Source organism: Poecilia reticulata, chromosome 3, assembly GCF_904066995.2.
Source record: "Poecilia reticulata chromosome 3, P_reticulata-male-v2, whole genome shotgun sequence".
Lineage (NCBI taxonomy): Eukaryota > Metazoa > Chordata > Actinopteri > Cyprinodontiformes > Poeciliidae > Poecilia > Poecilia reticulata.
Window position 1 is genome coordinate 18,436,080 of NC_088832.1, and position 20,384 is coordinate 18,456,463.

General features: G+C 36.9%; 3 protein-coding genes across 3 annotated transcripts; 1 reads left to right on the top strand and 2 right to left on the bottom strand.

Annotated features, from left to right (window-relative positions):
• Positions 1 to 260: 260 nt before the first annotated feature.
• vat1l (vesicle amine transport 1-like) lies at positions 261 to 14,021 on the bottom strand. Its single transcript, XM_008405316.3, has 9 exons — positions 12,860 to 14,021; positions 12,087 to 12,216; positions 11,744 to 11,959; positions 11,323 to 11,465; positions 7,547 to 7,650; positions 6,916 to 6,971; positions 6,592 to 6,786; positions 3,746 to 3,829; positions 261 to 3,224 (listed from the first exon to the last, which is right to left on the bottom strand). The coding sequence occupies exons 1-9, from the start codon at positions 13,072 to 13,074 to the stop codon at positions 3,126 to 3,128; spliced, it is 1,242 nt and encodes a 413-aa protein (XP_008403538.1). The 5' UTR covers positions 13,075 to 14,021; the 3' UTR covers positions 261 to 3,125.
• Positions 14,022 to 14,156: 135 nt separating this feature from the next.
• On the bottom strand, positions 14,157 to 17,147 carry bola3 (bolA family member 3). The gene is made up of 4 exons (XM_008405315.3): positions 16,967 to 17,147; positions 16,760 to 16,883; positions 15,130 to 15,218; positions 14,157 to 14,761 (listed from the first exon to the last, which is right to left on the bottom strand). Exons 1-4 carry the CDS (start codon positions 17,024 to 17,026, stop codon positions 14,699 to 14,701), a joined length of 336 nt encoding a protein of 111 aa, XP_008403537.1. The 5' UTR covers positions 17,027 to 17,147; the 3' UTR covers positions 14,157 to 14,698.
• A 915-nt stretch (positions 17,148 to 18,062) lies between these two features.
• On the top strand, positions 18,063 to 20,208 carry LOC103462484 (zona pellucida sperm-binding protein 3-like). Its single transcript, XM_008405317.3, has 8 exons — positions 18,063 to 18,540; positions 18,624 to 18,739; positions 18,800 to 18,903; positions 18,984 to 19,155; positions 19,236 to 19,353; positions 19,441 to 19,526; positions 19,868 to 19,941; positions 20,022 to 20,208. The coding sequence occupies exons 1-8, from the start codon at positions 18,064 to 18,066 to the stop codon at positions 20,075 to 20,077; spliced, it is 1,203 nt and encodes a 400-aa protein (XP_008403539.1). The 5' UTR covers position 18,063; the 3' UTR covers positions 20,078 to 20,208.
• The last annotated feature ends 176 nt before the right edge of the window (positions 20,209 to 20,384 follow it).

Sequence of the window (20,384 nt, forward strand, 5' to 3'; positions counted from 1 at the left end):
TCTGTATTTGATTCTGTTGGAATTCAATTGTCCTATTCTTTTAAAATCCTCACTCTTCCGCTATTATACTTACAGAACAGGATGACTTATTATTATTTGGCGTGAGCATGACACAAATATCATAAATGTGTATGTTCTGGTTGAAGTTATTATTCCTTCTGAATATACAAACAATCTGAAAATAATGTGTTTTATAAAAAGATACACCACGTTTGCAGTTTTTATTAAAAATGCAGAAAGGTCCAAACGCAAGCATGCTATGCTTTGTAGATATATTTATTCAAGTAAACAGAGCTGTGCTCAAAGAAAATACACAAAAACTGTGACAAAAATATACGAGCATTGTTTAGAAAGAATGCTATAAATACACTACAGTGCTGAAAGCATTTACAAGGAAATACAATAACACACACACAAAAACCTATCCTGTCATTCACAAACACTCTCATTCACATAGACGTGACATTGAAGGCAGCAAAATTTTTTAGATCTTTTCCTAGTTGAAAAATCTAAAGGATATCATCACTAACTGTGAACTAGTTTCAAACTATGTTTTCATACAATTTTTAGAAATTGTATGAAAACGTCTAGAGTTGCAGAACTCATTACTTTGATTTTGTTGCAAAGCTGATGCATTTAAAATGCTAAAATGCACTGGAGAGTTTGAATTTTTTTTTTAAAAGCTGAGAAAATCTTGTCCATTTTAAATCGATGCATCATTTAGACAACCCACTCGTTTGAAAATACAGTGCGATGCAGAGCTGCTTAAAAAGGGTAATAAAATATGTTTTTTTTTTTTTTTTTACAGTAGAAACTAAAACCAGGACGCTCCCCTGAACAGGTGAGGAAGGACTTTGAACAACTTGTAGATCGCTTCTTATACTTCAGTAATATAATGCGCAGTGCTGATCAAACTTGCATTAGCTTTCACAATAAAAATAGTTAATCTCTAAGTATTATGGCACTTTTGTTGTGAGGCACCAAACAGTAAACAACGTTTGGTCAGACAAGGAGAGCAGAGGCTCCGCAGCCCTTCGACTCCAGTCTGACTAGCTACTTCATAAAAATCCAGGGTCAGTAAATATCGCTCTCTCTCTCTCTGCAAGATAAATATGTGCAACACTAAACCTTAATGTGTCAAATATGCTTCAATAATAAGGGTAACACTCTGTCAAGTTTCGTATTTTAGTCACGTTCAAGATAACTAGGTAATTTTGGAATCAACCAGCCCACTGAGCAAACAGACAAACTTTATCTTCCGATAAATCATCAGTCATTATACAAATCTGAAAAATGTATGTCATTTTTTTTAAGTTCAAATAAAATACATTTGTTTGTGATATATTTCCTCACCTGTGGACTTATTAAAGACACTAATTTGTAGCTCAAAGGCACTGGTGCTCCTTTATTAATACATGAAGAATGGCTCATCAGGTAAAAACTATTGTGCAAATCTGACTTTCCTGTTGGCACTTTACTTTTATGAGGAAATGATATACAGTGGGTTTCAAAAGTGTGTATGGTCTATTTAAAAAGTCAAGGCTTTCGGAATGTAAAACATGTACACTTTAACTAACACAGAAACATAGATTAGGAAGAAAATGTACAAAACAAACTAAAACAACACACACAAAAAAAAAAAAATTGCAAACCTTGTGTCTGCACCCTGAAACTGCTATATTTTTGAAGCACCTTTTTAATTAAAGATCAAGATAACATCTTGAGTTAACGCCTCCAATCAGCTGATTAGTCTAAGAAGAGTTCATTGGTCCTGGTAGGATTTCCCTCACATTTGCGTCCTTTTAGTTAAACATTTATAAAGAAATCCACTAAGAAATCACAGCAAATGTACCAGTTAGAAGGAGGATGCCATTTATAAGCATTCTACATTACATATCACAGTAAACACATGACTGGACAAATTTCTGGGCAACAATTCCGGTACTAAAACTTTGTGTTTGGCCACATTTTTGAAAAAAGCATGTTTGGTACAAAAACAGCTGACCCACTGTAAAACATGGAGGTGGCGATATCATTCTCTGGAGTAACTTTTCTTCACAACAAATTCGAATTTGTCAGGGTGAAGAAAATTGTTGGACAGCTCTGAAAACCAGTCACTTTGGACCATGCTAAAAGTGAAATCTGAAGATGAACCAGGGTTTTGTTCTTCAGTAGCACAATAAGACCAGAAATACATCCAAGTTAACAAAAGACTAGCTACATCTTAAGAAAATCAAAGTTTTGCAATAGTCTGGAACCAAATGTGCAGGGAAATCTTTTGGGTTATTTAAGGAAGGCTGTGGACAACAGATGTCCTCACACTGATTGATTTTGATAACTTTTCAGGGCAATATTGCTAGATCAAGAAGTAGGGTGATGATGGACTCCTACCAAAAACAACTAAAAGTGTAAAATAAAAATCAAGAGGCGCTTCCACTGAATGTTTGTGGGTGTAGATTTACCCAATCAAATTATTGTAGTGGTTTTTATATATATATATATATATATATATATATATATATATATATATATATATATATATATAGTGTTAACAGATTTGCTTTTATCCCAGTTAAAATAAGCAGGAAATATGGAGGAAGTATCGGAATGATTTATCATGGTCTCATAATTTGTTGCAAAAACCTGGACTTTAAACAGGGACGTATGCTTACATCCCTGTGCATCATTGGTCAGTATTAAGACACTAAGATAAATTGTCATATTTTTCCATTTTCAGATCAACTTCAAATTGTTTTATTGTTAACAAAAATGCTGTGCTAAGCATCAATATGACTGCTTCAGTAAGTTTGTATGCTTTCCCAAACTTGCTAATTTAGCGTACTGTAGGCAGATAATTTATAATTTATAAAACACACAGAAATACTGACATTACATCAATATAGAGTAAGTTACTGTAGTAGAATTGCTCCAAAGACAAACAGGTCATATTTCTTCTTTTCCAAATCTACTAACAAGTAATAGATAACAGAGAGAAAAGCACAAAGACATCCACACATTTATGCATACAAGCAGACAGAACATGCAGACATATATACACACTGGTTGAGTTCCTCTGTGGTGAATCTATGCAGTCTGTAGGTGAGCAGTACCGGCTCTCATCGACTCTAATGAATGAAAGGCATACGCTCCTTGCTGTCATTATCTCCTTCGGGCTCCTCCTCTTCCTCTCCTGCTTCACTGGTCTCTGTGCTGTCGTTGGCCATCTAGTGGTAAAATAGTAATGTTGAGCAGAGATAAACAAATGTGAGATGACATCAAATGGTTACACATCTGCTCTCTAATAAAGGTCTGTTTCTTAAATTAAATAAGAGGTACCGTAAAATATGACAAAATCCTATTCACCTTTCGCCTATGGCTGTGACCTTTGCTAAACTTTTGACACAGATATCAGAAACATTAAAGCAATACACAATTTATGGAAAAACGTTCATCAAATGTCTAATTAAAACCAGAAGAATACCTTTTGGCAACAACCTTGTTTGATTATTTCAAATGCCTTTATGGTTGCGTACTCAAAATAAATAAATACAATTGTGTCATTGTTTAGTACACAAATACACACTATTTATAATATTATAAATAAGCATTTGGCAACTACGCAGTCATTTGCTAAGTTCCGGTATCTAGTATCTAGTGTTGACTCTCTTCACCCAGCTTTTTTTTACATCCTGTATGAGGTTATTGCTATTTTCGTCTTCTATTCTCTTCTCAATTCTTTTCTTACCAAAGGGGTCGGAGACTTCTCAACGTCCAGAATAAGTTTTCCAATGTTGCCTCTGTCATGAATTCTCTGCATAGCCTCTTTCACCTAAAAATAAACAAACACAAACATGTAATTAATTACATTTTAGGCTCCTCTTTACATGTAGCAAAATATCATAATTGAAGGTATACAGTTTCAAATAAATATGGTTCCAAAGTCATTAAATTTCCATTGAAAATTATGTAAATGCCAGAGAAAAGACTTGTTTTGACTATCTGACACTTATTTCCTGTAGCCGTTTTTTCTGCCCAGGCTGTTTCTAGTGCATGTTTCTATAGTAGGGCTCTGAAACTGGGCTGTTTATGTTGATTGCATCCTCTGACGTTGAGCAGCTTCTCCTCCTGCAAGAGTGCTGCTGTAACTTGGTGACACAGATCTCCACCCACTGCAGCAATAGACTAAAAACTGAGAAATCAGACTAATACAACATTGATTTCCAATTTCAGTGCAGCTACGATTAAAAGCCACTGACTGACTCTCCAAACTGTGTTAAAATATTAAAATAAAATAGATTTTGAAATGAACTAAGCCTATTTGAACTGTAAGAGATAGGAAAAGAGATCAGAGGAGGATTATGATCTACCATCTAAAGTATATTAATTGATATTTATCGTGATCAAGCTCTGAAACTGAGCCAAAACCAGTATCAACTCAGAAGAAAAAATGCAATGATGCCCAGGTCTTTAATAGTTAAATTATGATATGACTCATAAAAACAGCAACTAAACAGGCAACTGCAGCAGGTACTACTGCTGCATGTCTGCTTCATGCAAAGGTAAAAACAGTCAACGATCAACAATCCTGGACAGTTGTCACTTTAATCTGAATATGGGAACATAAAGTATGCAAAATATTTTCAGCTGCATTGAATTAAATGCTTTAAAAAGCCTGAAGCTGGAATTATGCGATTCCTGTATATGTCCTCTAACTTTGCTGAATTTTATCAATGTATTTGTGTGTCCAGGTTTAAATTCTGTCTGTGTAAATGAAAATACATCTTGTGTTTTTGGTTGATATAGTCTTATAGTGATCACTTTTTTTTTCCAACACTTGTGTTTGACTCAGTAGTATAACTAATTGCAATTCCAACTAAGCCAGGTTCCCACAGGTATGTACGTGGATATGTTGAAAACTTCCCCAGCGTGAACAGACAGCAACACTGAAAGAGCTAAAGAAATTCCAACAAACACAGATTGTGTTCCACATGTGAGAACAATCTGTGGTTTCCTCCGTAGGCTGCAAAACAGAAATTATTTCTTCCACAAAAGCATTCAACCATCAGTGTGATCTCTCAGAAGCGTTAATGATAATCTTAACAAATTTTGCCACAAAAAAACAGTACTGCACATCACAACAAAAACAAAGTGCCCACAGAGGAAGATGGTGGTGGCAGCATCAGGCTCTGGAGTTACATTTCTTAAGATGGAAAAAAATAGTCATGTTTTCATAAAGGTATGATGATAGTTTTGGGAGCGTTCTCGTTCACTAACCATGGCACTTTTTAAAAATCGCATCCCACAAGTGAACATGGTCTCATGCAACCATCAAAATGCAATTCTTATCAAACTACTGTCTAATTAATCTATAGGGGGGATTTTGTGTCTGGGCAGTGATGAGCTCATTATTTCGGTTGTCTGTCAGATGCTCAATCAACTGCCTCTAATACTCTGCAACATTCATGAGGACATCACTTAAGCCCTCTGGTGCCTGCTTTGATTCTTGTATATAAAATTGTTTTCACCAAACCTTTTGGGTGACAACAGCACAAATAAGAAAATTGTTTCAAGAATTAACTCATACCAGGCACTGAAAATAGCATTTAAAATTTGAACTTTATAAAGACTTTAGTTGAATAAAAGTTTAACCCTGAAAATAATGGAGCGTGGGTACTAAGTGTTTTCCTATGCCTAAATGAATTGCTCAAGGTAAAAAGTTCACATGTAGGAAATTATAAAGCATAAAAAAAAGAAAATTGATGTATTTTTTTATTTTACTCTGATGAGCCCGCCAACAGTCTCTGCATCAAAAACACATCTAACTTGTCAAAGCAGCACACAGTTTAACCTCATTGCTCCTCATTAAAGTGAAAATGTGAGTAGCAGAAGGAGGACATATCTTGTTTTCTCATTATAGTTACACACCCACAACTGAATGTGTGGCTCTTTGTCTGCAGCCACTGTGCCACAAATTTTCCGTGGTTAAATGGAAAAGCAATAACCAAGCCAGGGGCAAAATTAGGTTGGAAATGTTTCCCTCCTTTTCTGCTTGGCAGCTGCTTTTCTCAGGAAAAGGAACAAACACCATAAGATTTTAGGACTTTTGTGACCAGTAACCTCCTGGGTAATTATAAACTGATTGAATTTTATAGTTTTTTTTGTTGTTGTTTTTTTTTATTAGAATAAATTTTTCTGAAGACCAGACGAGAGAATTAGAAACCCTTAGACATATTCTGAGGAAAACCCCTCTCTGATTTGACCCACTCAAATGCGTCCTGCTCAGTGTTTGAGTCAGGAAAGAAAGGTTACCATGGTCAACATGTAAACTAATGTCCAATTAATTGTTCTTCCACCCATACTAACAAGTGAGGCCTGACACAACATCCCACGCGATCCAGCCCTCTAATGAAATTCTTCATGGACAATGGTTACAGTGAATGGCCTGAGCAGTTTGCCAGTGTTTAACGACAACACTACATTATACGTTTCCCATGAGAGAAAAAAAAAAAACAACAAAAAAACATGAGGACACAGACAACTCATCAATGCCGTTTGACCAGCGATTCAAAGATCAGAGCCTCAGGTTCTTACCTCCTCCAGCGCCCACAGCGAGTCCACGACAGGCCTGATCTTCTTCTGTTCATATAGACTCAAGAGTTTGTCCATTGCTGATTTTACGAGATTACATCCTCCTTGTTTGAAGAGAAGGTTGAGGAGGGAGAATCCCGCTATGACTTTGTTCTCCTCATAAAGTTTAATTGGATTCACCTTTTCCACCTGCCACCACTAAGGAATAAAAATAGAACAGAAGAACCAGAAAATACTTATTCATACACAATATACGCTCAATATTGATTTGGACAAATATATAATGATGTTTCTTTACAATTTGGATGCGTTGTGTCTCAGACTCACAGATTTTGCAAAGCTGAAGAAGCTCTTTGTTTCCCCAGTTACCATATTTGACGCACCTGTAAAAACCAGAATAAAGGGTTTCAGTATGCTGGACAGCGGTCAGCAACAGGCAATTTTGACCCCTGTCAGCGGTGAGGCGCGGGGGACGATCAGCACCTCAGACCTTTAGGTCAGTGAAAACATGCCTTTACATGTTCAGAACAAATTAATGAATCTCCTAATGATTAAGCTGAATTCATGAGCCCTGACAGGAACTAAAGGACCTTTGTATCAGTTAACACAGACAATTAATCACATTTGAAGACTAAAGAGTACATGAAGCCAGTATTACTGCTGTACACATTAATCACTCCAAGATATGCAAGATGATTATAATGAAAAACATAAAAAAATCTGATAAAAAAAAGTCACATTAGGTTCCTCTCATTGTGAAAACGACAGGAGATTATTGGTGTAACTCATCTTGATGGAAACAAAATTCACCAGAAAAATATCTCTAAGCGCTTTTCAGTTGACTTCGACATCAATTTAATCAAACAATATTGGTAAAGCTAGCATTTGTAGTCAGATAAATACATGCATATTTATGTATCACACTTGCTAAATACGCTCAAACATTGTCCTATTGTACCATATAGGATGTAGGTTCCCAGTGGCTTCAGGAGACTGAGGCTTTTCCCTGTGTTTTCTCCACACAGGCAGTCCAGCACAATGTCAACTCCATCTGGAGAGATCCTGTTGATCAAAGCAAAAGTGTAGTTCATTGAAAAATACAGCTACCGGCAGCAATGAAAGCACCAAGCAGTCCAAGAGGGCCCAGTCTCCATCATACTGAAGGGGTAAACATGTTTGTCTAATTGCACAACCGCTCAGAAGTTGCAAGGACTCTTTTATTTCTTTAGCTCAAAGCAGGTGAGTTCAGTTTTGAAGCAAATTTCAGGTCAAGTTGCACAATAATTGTCGTTTTTGTTTTAGCTGCCTGTTCGGATTACTACTTACCCAAACAGGCAGCTTTGATTTCTGAGTCAGGATTTGGGTCCTTACAAATGAACTTTGTCAGACCTCTGTCCTGATGTTACTCCAGTGACGTGTGGATTTTATAGCTATAAAACATGCATTTGATGTTGGGGAAGTTTTAATCAAATAATCTGTAACTCAGTTGTGTTCTTGAGATATATCGTCCTGCAGGTTTTAACCCTGCTCCAGAACGTCTGAATCAAATGAGTGAGTCCTTACTAGGCCTTTAGCTCAATGACATGCTGAAATTCAGTCATTTTATCTAAGTATGTTGGAGCAGGGTTACATCTAAAATCTGCAGGACAGTAGATCTCGAGGACCAGGGCTGGAGACCTCCGGTTCAACTTGGATCAAGATTAAATTTAAGGTAATCACAGAATCCATAACACATATTAGCTCAAGCTGAAATATTAGTTATTGGATTTTTCTCACTGATAAAGATTCATGCTGTTGTGTGTGTGTGTTCAGTGTCAGTTTGTGAAACCGGCAGATTTTGCTAATTGTTGCTGTGCAAACTACGACTAACAACCGGAGATGATAAGACATTTCTCCCCATTTAAAGAATTAAAGCACTGCAGCAAGATCCAAACAGTTAAATCCCACAACATTTTAAAATACAAGGCAGTCAAGTTGGAAATCTAACTTAAGAGTAAGCTCATGGCTCATGGCTTTAGGAGGAAATCTATTTGATCTTTTTCTACTTTGAAATGTGAAAAAAAGTCTAAAATAAATAAAGGAATAAAAGAAAAGCTTAAGATAAGTCTCAAATTTAGACATTTGACTACAAATTGAAAATGTAATTAATTTATTTTAATCAAATTAATTAAAACGACAACCAATCCTAAGCTACAATAAGATAAATAAATAAAAAAACGTTCTTGTTTTGAGTGTGTCTTTAGAAGCCTTAACATAATGGAGCAAACTATTTGAGCATTGACAAACGCTATAATTTGCATTTCTCCTTAATTCTTGACAGGTTCATAATATAGATGCCTACATCAAAAATGCCTATGTGACAGATCCCCGATTACAGTTAGTCACAGTGCAGATTTAGTTGCAGGTTCATTTTCTTTGAATCACTTATCAGTTATCTGACTAATTGTTTCAGATCCACTGAACATACGTTGAAAAATTGATCTACAGAAACAGGTGAAAATTTGGATGTTACATTGTTTTTTTTAAAAATTATTTTATGCTAAGATATGATTACATAACTTCTGTTTATAGCAGCAAAGATTAAATACAAAAGGGCAAAAACAACCGAGTCCATAAACACAGCCTGTGATTCATCCTGCAGAGAGACTTTATGTTCTGTCTAATCATGGATTCATAAAGTTATGATCATTTACTCTCTTGGGTTTTTCTGTCTGAAAAACTTGCAGGCTACAACCCACGTTTCTTTTCAGCACTGCCTACAGAGTAATTAGATATGCAGTATCCACAACATATTAGACTGAGTTACAAAAAGGCTGCGGCTGAAGTTATTAGCAGACATAAAACTTTTGAGACTTGTTAAAGGAGTGAAGATGAAATAAAATAAGGGATAAAAGGATCACAGTTTCTTGCTTTTTGATCTTTAGTTTGGAGCACCTGCTTAGCAGAACTGACTGGTGGTCTTGTGATTCTCGTGGTTTTTGCCTTTTGCAAAACGACCAATTTAACTGAACTTTGTACTTGATCCTGAGAAGAATGTGAAGGCCAGAGAGATGAAAAGCACACTAATCCACAACCAATGCTGATAATAAGTGTAAGTGTAAAATCACTCCTATTGAAGCTTTTGTGAATCTTTTTGTGTTCTAATGCAAAACATAAATATTCAATGTAGTACAAACCTTTCACATTATTTGAATTTTCCTTATACTTTGATTCATGATGAATAATCTAAATAGATTTTTTGATAGCCTTTAAGGTTTGTCTTAGGACATAGGTTGCTTTTTCACCCATTTCCTGTATAGCTTTTCTTTTTTTACTTCTTGAGTAGTCACTGTCTATTTTTCAAACTGTTTTGAAAGCCCATCTCTTTTCATTGGCTTCTAACCTAGCATGAGAGAGGTCATTTGTCAAGTTGTGGATTGCATTTTTTAATTTATTTTGATGTTTTTAAATGGTGTCTGTTGGCTTGTCATGGCTAGTGGTTGTACTTGAACATCACCATGTAAAAGTGAGAAATGTGGAGAATAAATTTAAGGCCTGAATTATGTACACAAGAAGAACAATAACTTGTTTAAGATATAGGGGAAAAATCTAGTAAAGACCTGACCAAGGACCAGAAAGGTACCTCATCAATTAATGAACTGCAAAATTTTGTCTTGCTAGTGCTAAAATAATGTTTCATAACTGTCAAAGAGCGTAATTGTGAAATTTATAAGTTTTACCTGCAGACTTTAAAATTTAATTAAGGGCTGCTAGCAATTCCATTGTCATAATTGTCAAGAATTAACACTGGCTCAGTCCTTGAATCAAGCCAGAATAATTAGTAGGTCAAGTATTAACAGAAACTAGTCAATCTGATTTTTTTTTTTTTTATGTCAGAAATTCAGATCCCGAAGGTTCTAGGGGCTGCTTTATGCATTTTGATCTTCAGTTATTTCTAAGGGCCTTTAATTGGATTCAGGTCAGGTGGTTGACTGGATCATTCTAGCACCTTTATCTTCTTCCTGTGACACAAACTGAGAGTTTTATTGACTCTTTGTTTGGGACCCTGTGTCATTCCACTTTATTATGCATAACTTACAAAAAATATATATTTTCATGTGTGGATTACTTACTTGGTTTGTTACTGAGATCTGTTGTGAATTTTGTATCAATTGGATGATTAAAAATGTATTTGTTGAAGAAAAAAAAAAAACTTGACATGTCCTGCCCTGTACCAAACCAAAAACATTACCCTGAAAATAAATGAATACTGGACCGGGATTAGGAATAAATGGTGAAAATATTGCACTAAAAATTTTGAACAACTTTGGCAGCGTGGAGAATAATGTTTAAGACCACTTTTAGAAGATTATCACAAACAGGGACTCCTTAGATGCAATATATCCAGAAATAAGGGATGACCTCAGACTCTTGCACAGCAGCTCCTCTTTGAATTGCAGTCGAGCAGACAGCATGTATTACATAGTAATATTTATCACTGCCCAGCCCTAATTGGTTCAGCTGTTCCACAAGCAGACCTCCACCCAGACCTGCACAATGCCACTGCTTTCTGAGAGCAGCCCGTAGTTGCCATGGGGACCACTGCCACTCAACCACAAATAAGGCAACCGGTAGCATCTGCATCCTCGTGCAGCCCTCTGCCCACAGCAAAGTCCACGTTATCGCATCAGCTACCTGAGCCGCCGTAGTTTCAAACTGACGCAACACATTTAACATAAAATCTTGCATTCTTACTTTTTCACTTCTTGTATGTAGTCGGCGTTTCTGTCAAAAAGGTGTGTCACAGAGTCTTTGATGGATGTGTGCTTGAAGCAGGAGGCGATCCCAAACACGGTTACATTAGGTACAGTGGAGCACAATTGAGCCACTGCTTGTCCCTGAAAATGATAACAGCAACAAGCATTCATCAAAGTCTGGAAATAGATAAAAGCATAGAATTGATCAAAGTCTGGAAACAGATAAAAGCATAGAATTTATCACACAAAGTAATGGTCTGTTTGCAAAAACATTTAGTAGGGTGATTTTTAGAACGGCTGCATCCGTCTCTTTTCAACAAACACAGCTTATCCGTTCAGTGAGTAGGTGTTTCAGTTTCCAAAGCACCAATGCTGTTTAATGAAGTGCCATTTTACTTTTTCATGGCTTTTGTACTTACCACTGCACCCCCAGCTGAGTGGACCAGCACCGACATTCCTTCCTGCAGACTGGCAACTTCAAAGAGCATCATATACGCAGCCACAAAGTTCAGGGAGAACGCTGCTGCCTCGGTAAACGTCATATCGTCTGGCATCTTGTAAACAAAATCCACTGGTGTGCAAACCACCTCGGCCCAGGCATTGTAGTTCATAAACGCCATAACTCTGTCACCTATCTGAGAGAAACATGCGCATACGTCAAGCAAGCATTTGTACAACTTCTTCCGGTTAAACTTTTGTTTCAGAGTCATATGTAGATTTATCGACGTAGCATATATTCAGGAGCTGCTGCACAAACCCCACCTCAAATCCCTGTGTGTTTTCAGCCACAGACTCCACTATTCCACAGCACTCAAATCCAGGAACAAGGGGAGTTTTTGGAGGATTATCAATATTCCCCTGACGTACCATCAAATCCAGGAAATTCAAGCCACTGCAACACAAAATAATGAAGATTTTGTTGTTTGTTGATGTGATATGCTCCGGATTTAATGCTTAAATGAAGAACACTTGCCTTTGGAGGGTCTCAGTCCACAAGTAGGAGTTAAATGACATATTTAAAATGAGCTACTAAAAGATTTAAGGCTTACCCACAGCTACTTTTTTTATTATTATCAGCAGTGAGTCATAGGCTTATCCTCTGAGAACACAAGGCCAGATTCCTCACATATGCTGCACTGAACAAAAATGAAATGCACTTTCATTTGTCTGTCTGCCAGCACTGGCAGGGGCTTAGCTGCAGTGGGAAATAAGAAAAGCTCTGCAAGAAATACAAGCACAGCTCTACAAGAGTGGAGAAGAAAAATGTGGCATTTTAGTTTGAAATGACTGAATCAGGTTGGAAACGTTGGGGTGAGTTTTGCTTATGATGAACAGGCTTCAGCCAGAAAAGCTCTTGCAAAAGAAAAAAAAAAAAAAGACCTGTAGATTCAAGGCTGCGAATTTCTGTATAATCAGATGCTGCTCGGCTTTCAGAGTTAGATTTTAAAAAAATAAAAAAATAAAAAATCATGCAAAAGCACAAAACCGTCTATAAATTAAGATCAGAATATGTTAGCTGTTATTCTAATAATCACCATGCTTTGACGCGGATCTTCACTTCACCATCCTGGGGCTCGGGCATTGCCTTCTTGGTAACCCGGAGTTTGTTCAGACCTCCGAAACCTGCCAGGACCACCGCTCGCATTTCTTTGGCGTTGGAAGGAGATTCCACGTTCACCGCCTCTTTACCTGCATGTCTGTCTATCATATACTCGGTTTCTTCTGTCATATCTACTCCTTCTTTAGCCATGTCGGAGTCCAGCTGCTCTCCCTCTCCGTTGATTCTCCACAGTGATGTGGAGAGAAGCAGACAGGGGCTGTTTTCCTGAGCTCAGTCAGGGCTGGAGGCTGAATTATACGTGCAAACATACATTAAAAAATAATGAAACGAATCTTCTGGGTTTTTATTATTTGTTTGTTTGTTTGTTTTCAACAAAAGACACGAAAGTTTACTATTTTGGCAACGAAGAAAATATTTAATCACGTATTAATCATTAATCCTCCGCCGTTAAAGTAAATGGTGCGCCATCTACTGGTGGACAGAGCAAAGCTACAGATTAAGAACGAACTTTTTTCTCCATTTCCAAAGCAATACTGTGACGACAACTGACAAACTGTAACACATAAATTGCATAATATATGCAGAAATAACTTATGTAAACGTGTTGATTAAAGTAAGCCAGGAAATAAACGAATAAACTGCAATTAAAAACGTGCAACTATTTATGGAATGACCATAAAACACCAACAAACAATTTTAGCAAGTTTTGTAGAGTTCTTATTTGCATGTATTTGTCATTTTACATTTTCTCGTAATATTTTGATCTTTTTATTTCTCTTTCAAATAGCTTTTCAGCATTTCTTCAATTCCTCATAGCCAATGATTTAACCTGCAGACTGAGTTCAATTCAGGCCATTTACCTTGACTTGACCAACTTGCGTTGAAAGACAAGGTTGACCAAATAAGTTCAAAATGCAATATGAGACTTCAGTAGTGCAATATGTTTTGTACATGAAACGTATTAGTCAAATTGTTTATATTTATATTCTATAAAGAATATTTTAAAAAATTAGCTGAATGTAAGAAGAAAAGTCTCCAAAATGTGTGTTAAAACTCACACATTTGTGACTCAAACTTTAGTGTCTCTTATCACTAATAATACTTGTATCTGCTGATTTCCACCAGGCATCTTCTGAGATAACTTACTTCAGTCGTTCAGCTTTTTGTTCCAATGCTGTTAGAAAAAGTGGAAAATATAGTAACACCAATAATAATATTCATATGTACTAGTTGATCTATATGTTTTGTTCTGTTTTTAAAAATCACTCATGTAAAGCTGCTGCTTTTTATTACACAATCCATTTAAAACATAAGCCCAAGATTTGTGGACAACCCACTGATAAACAAAATTTTAAAATAGATCAACTTTTAAGTGAACTGTACATACATTGTGATCACATTGCTGGAAAGGTAGTTTAAAGAAAGCATGTGTGGATGATTTCAGGTACTCGTAACGACTAACACTAGCTTCACAAACAACCCTGAGAGACCCCCCCTAACAGGGAAGAAGAGTGACTTGATCATGACCATACATTTGGTCATGTTGTGCGTATAACAGCTGTTACTGGTTTTACATCTTAAGATTTCATTCTTTACAAAAAAAAATTACTCTTACCTTACTATACATGTATTTCACATTTTTACTGTGAAAATGTAACTACATCTCTGTTGCTGATGCCTTAACTGTGTTTTTTTGTTGTTGTTGAAATGCATTTGCTAAACGATATACCACATTTGATGAGTCTGCACATTCTTATTAGATGAAAAAGCAAAATGGGTTTGTGGTTCAGAAGTGAATTGTTCTGTCTTTTTGTTACTTTGGGATATTAGTGAAGATTCGCAGGCCATGCATGCTTTGGATCTCCTCCTTCAGGGCCTGTGGGGGACAGAAGATTTCAGGTAGTGAATGAAATTCTGATCGAAACAAAAGGAAATGTGGTTTAGGCTCAATACTTTGTCAAAATATAGGAATAATTCTAGAGAGTTGACAGACATAATTGTCAAGAAGATAGTTTGACATAGATTCAAATTGACAGATGTACATTTTTATATGTTATATTCATCTAACTTAAAACAAGCATAACACTGTGAAGCACCTTTTTGTGCACTATTTAATTAGAGATAATTAAATGGTGGCCAAACAGTTTAATTCCGTTTCCACAGTGCCCAAACTTTTTCTGCGCAGTTGTGGATTTATCATTATGATGATGCTGCCAGAACTGATGTGCCAGGCTGGTAGCTTACTTGATTGACCAGCTGGTGTTGTTGAAGAGTTCTTTTTCCTTTGAACTCGCTGGATTCTATATGGATCTCATACATGGCCCCACAGCCACCTGAACACACAGAGACCAATGACACAAACAACAATGTCATCTGCAAAGCTGGGGCTCTTCTTGTTTCACACGACTCATTATCTTCTAGGATAAGGAGAATAAGGAAAAGGATAATTTTTAATTCTTCAGGCATCTTAGAAAATACATGGATTGTAATCAATGATTACTGCAGCAATGGATTGAAGGATGTGTGGGTGGATGTATTTTTGAGTGTTGATCCTCTATACACAACACGTCAGACAGTATTGTGTTTGGAGCAATTTCTTCCATCTAAATGGGCATCGATGTATCAATAGATCTATGAAAGAGCCACTGAATAACTTAACAGATGGATGAATGACTGGCCCCATCTGTTTGATGAATGACAGTACACAGATGGAGACATGTCCATTTTATGTAAAAACCAACATTAAAACGATTTGTTTCATTTCAAAAATTCGACATGTTCGGGGCCAATCGTGGTCTTCAAAAACACATTTTTAAAAATATTTGGTAACACTTTATTTGAAGGGGGGCGAATAAGACTGACATGACACTGTCATAAACATGATATGACACTGTCATAAACATGACATGACACTGTCATAAACATGACATGACACTGTCATAAACATGACATGACACCTGTCATGAACATGACATGACACCTGTCATGAACATGACATGACACTGTCATAAACATGACATGACACCTGTCATGAACATGATATGACACTGTCATAAACATGACATGACACTGTCATAAACATGATATGACACTGTCATAAACATGACATGACACCTGTCATAAACATGACATGACACCTGTCATGAACATGACATGACACTGTCATAAACATGACATAACACCTGTCATGAACATCAATAAGCCTTCATGAATATTTATGACTGTTGTCATAAAGCGTCATTCGGTAAATTATGACACTTTTGATACAAAGTTGACATTATTCAAAATGTCTTTATGACAACTTGACATTAACCAAAACATCATTACTGTTTAAACTTTACCTTTAATAACATAAAGTTATCTAATTTTTAAAGTGCAATCAGTAATACTTTTATAACAAATTTATAACAATAATGATTTCTTGGTTAATGTCAAGTTGTCATAACAAAGACATTTTGAATAATGTCAACTTTGTACTAAAAGTGTCATAATTTACCGAATGACGCTTTATGACAACAGTCATAAATATTCATGAAGGCTTCATGTTCATGACAGATGTTATGTCATGTTTATGACAGTGTCACGTCAGTCTTATTCGCCCCCTTCAAATAAAGTGTTAACAAATATTTTCCCATGCTTAATTACTTCTGACAAACCCTTATAGTTCAAATTTCCTCACTTTTACAAGTCTATCATCCTTACATGTCTATATTAGGTACGTAGACCATTAGACAGTTTTGGATAATGCCCGAAGAAAACACAAAAAGACATCACCTGGAATAATAGGTGATGTTTTTTGTAGGGTGAAAACTGTCACCCTACAAAACACATAAGAAGTCCGGTCTAATAATCACTCTTTGTACAGTTTGTCTACCTGATATATCCGTCACTTTGAGCTTGGAGGCCAGAGGAAATTTCTCCTTCAGTACGCTTGCGATGCGCTCCTCTCCGTCTGTCTGCGAGGAAAAGCCTCTCTGGAGCTGACCGACAGCAGCTACCTGAGGGGGGAGGCACAGAGCAGGAGTTACCGCAGGAAGTTACGGTAGGACTGAAATGTGACCGAAATCCAGATCTGATGTACCGGAGTCGTGCGAAAAGCGCTGAATATAGTACTGCTGCAGAGACGAGTACAGGCCAACATTGTGGACAAAGGAGCGTCACTTTGGAGACGTTTAGACAACCTCACAGCAGTCAATAAGTCATGTCCCCCAAAACAATTTTCGTCCCCGGAAAATGACGGGGTTTGTTCTTGTTCTTTACTGTCTTGTACTAAACTTCAACGCGAGAGCTGCACTACTGCCACCCAGTGGATTCATCAGAGTGCTTATATTGCACATAGCGACCTACTGCGGTGATCGTTTTTATCCTGTATTAAAAATTCTTAAACTAAATTTTTTATTCACAAATTCCCTGCATATTTTACAGTGTATGCTTGCTGATCAATTTCACACTGTCAAAATAGGAGCTTTTGTATTAAAATAACTTTGACTATTGATAACAGAATAACAGAAAAAGGTGAAATTTACACCACTTGGACATAAAATAATTAACACTGGGCAGGCCGTGTGATTATTTCTGCATTGTGATACCTGCAAGAGATATATTAGGCATCATGATTTATTATAGGGCAAAATTGGGAAGCATAAGGATTTTAGAGAGTAAAACAAGAGTCAAATTATAAGAGCTAGACAACTGGGCCAGAGTGTTTCCCATACAAAACATCCTTGCAATTTGTCAAAGGGACGAGCAACTGCTCTCTTAACTTTATCATGTCTATTTTCTAATTTTTCTTGTTCCTACCACTGATTTTATTCAACCCCTTCGGCTCAACATTATTTCATCATTCACCCAAAACTTTGCTAGCTTTTCTTTAATAGAGTAATATTTTCTCAGTAAAGTATATTAAATCTCCATAACGAAGTCATAAAGCAATTTGTGAACATTTGTTTTTATAATTCAAAATCATCTTCCAAGAATAAAAAAAAAAACATTTGCACTTAACAAAAAATAATCTAACAATTTTTTTTTTATCTCACATCTGATACCTTAAAAATGTTTAAAAATGTTTCAATAATAAATGTACATAATGAACTTGTCCCGATAAATGATTACTCCTCCTCCATTAACTAATCAGTGATTGCTTTCAGCTGTTTTCCCCAGGTGATTTAGTTGTGCTGAATGGAAATGCCTTTGAGAAGGAGAGTGATATGTCTTTTTCTCTTTGCTGTGTGGGTCCAGCTGAATGTTCTTCTTTGTGTCTTGCTACAGGCCATGACAACAATGGGGTTTGCAGTTCTTTCTGTGGTTTTGCTGCTGATTATATCCTTAGTTTTTAGAGTCTCAGATGCCATTAGACCTCTAAAAGAAGGTCCAATGATTGATGCTGAAGGAAGGGAATATAAAACTGTTAGCCTGGAAGACTCCAGCAGACCAACCCATGATGGCAAAACTACTGTCCAAGTGGAGTGCACTGAGGTTTCCATGATCATTTTCATCCAGGCTGACTTCTACAACAATGGACGTCTGGTGTCCCCACAAGAGCTATTTTTGGGAGATGCCAAGTACTGGAAAAACAAACCGTGCCAAGCTGTTGATGCTGGTGATGGAGAATATGTTATAGAAGCTGACCTACAGGACTGTGGCTCCAAATTAATGGTAAGCTGCTCACACTTTTGGGATCATGATGGGCTATCTGAAGTGAAATGTTAACTTTGGCCACTTTCTTCCCTCATTTCTAGGTAATTGGCAACAATTTGATCTACTCAAACAACTTGATACACTCTCCAGTCGTTGGCTCCCTTGGCATCACAAGGGCTACTGGAGCTGTCGTTCCAGTTTCTTGCCATTATAAAAGGTACCCTGTACTTTTCGGTCTTTCTGAAAAGGAAGACTTTTGAATCTACTTGTTTTGCAGGGTTCACACTGTGAGCAGCACTGTCCAGCAGCACCCCCCATCTGTTTCAATTTCTTCAGAGTTTCCTATGGGAAGCGCTCCTTTTTCTCTGAGGCTGAAAACTGGTATGCATTTTATTTCTCTTTTTCTTTCTTTAATGGCTTTCTCCTGACTGGGACAGGAATGATTTTGTGTTTGCATACAGATGACTGGTCAGCTGAGAAGTATTCCAACACCGTTTACCTTGGTGACCCACTGCACCTTGAGGTCTCGTACTCTGGTCTGGATCAAAGGAAACTTTTCATTGACCTCTGTGTTGCCACTCTGACGGCCGACTCTACATCAGTACCTAGATATTGCTTCATTGAAAACCATGGGTAACAAAGTTCATAAAGCTGTATTGGGGCTTGTCTTGGATAATATTGACTCAAGTTGGAAATGCTTGTTTGTTCTTCAGCTGCTTTGTTGATGCCAGAGACGGAGGTCTAAATTCAGTCTTCAAACCCAGATCGACAACCAGTTCACTTCAGTTCCAGTTTGATGCCTTCTTGTTTCAAGATGACTTGAGGAACACTGTAAAGCATTTTATATCATGTTTTGTTTTTTTTTGGACAATGCTAACTGTAAAATAGGAAATTTTATGGGCTCTTTCTACTGCATAGATATATGTAACTTGTGAGGTTAAAGCTACACGCCAGCTGTGGAGGAGCAGCCCCACAAACAAGGTCTGCAATTACATTAATTCAAGGTGAGTTTCTCTTTGAGAATTAAGAGGCTTCCACCACCCCAAACTACTGTAAGTGTAAAACTTTAATACAATTCTGACTTGTATTGGCCTTCAAGTTTTCCCCAACTTCAAACATGCCCTCAATAATTAAGCATCTATACAGACATTAAATCAGGAATGTCCTGGCAGTGAAATGTGCATTACACTTGGACTAAAGCAAATTATTTGCCCACCTATTTAAAAATCAGTAGCTTGCACCTTATATGGGGTAATGTAAATATTAACTCCTGAGTATTGCAGGACTGGCAAAACTACTTTCTGGTCAAACATAAATGCATAAACTGCTCATGTATGCATTTCAGCTGGAAGAATGTGGATGGACTTGATGGTGTTTGTCAGTGTTGCAAAGGTGTTTGCAGTAAACTGACATCTAAAGGCAAGTCGTATTTGGAGCTAATTTATAAACTGCAACTGATGATCCAATACTTCATTGCTCTTCATATTTTTGTCTTTCAGATGATATTTGTGATACTTTGACTCTGGGCCCCTTCATAGTTATTCCCAGGAAATGAGCAAGAAGGACTCTAATCACATTTACCCTGACACAAAACTGAAGGAAACATTGAGTGGTATAATTTTACCAGGAGACCTGCTGCATGCTGATCTGAGCCTTTACCCTCAATAAATCTTATGTTTAAACATGTTCTGTTTGTCTTCTTGCACTTGGAGGGAATATTGAATCTATTTACTAAACCAAAGCTGCAGCAGTAACTTTTCAAATCCTAGTGGTAGAAATGAGAGGGGGTGGAGGGGAAGTGCTTCATCTCATGTGCTACCACACTGTGGCATGACCAAAGTCCCTGATCAAAGTTGGATTCC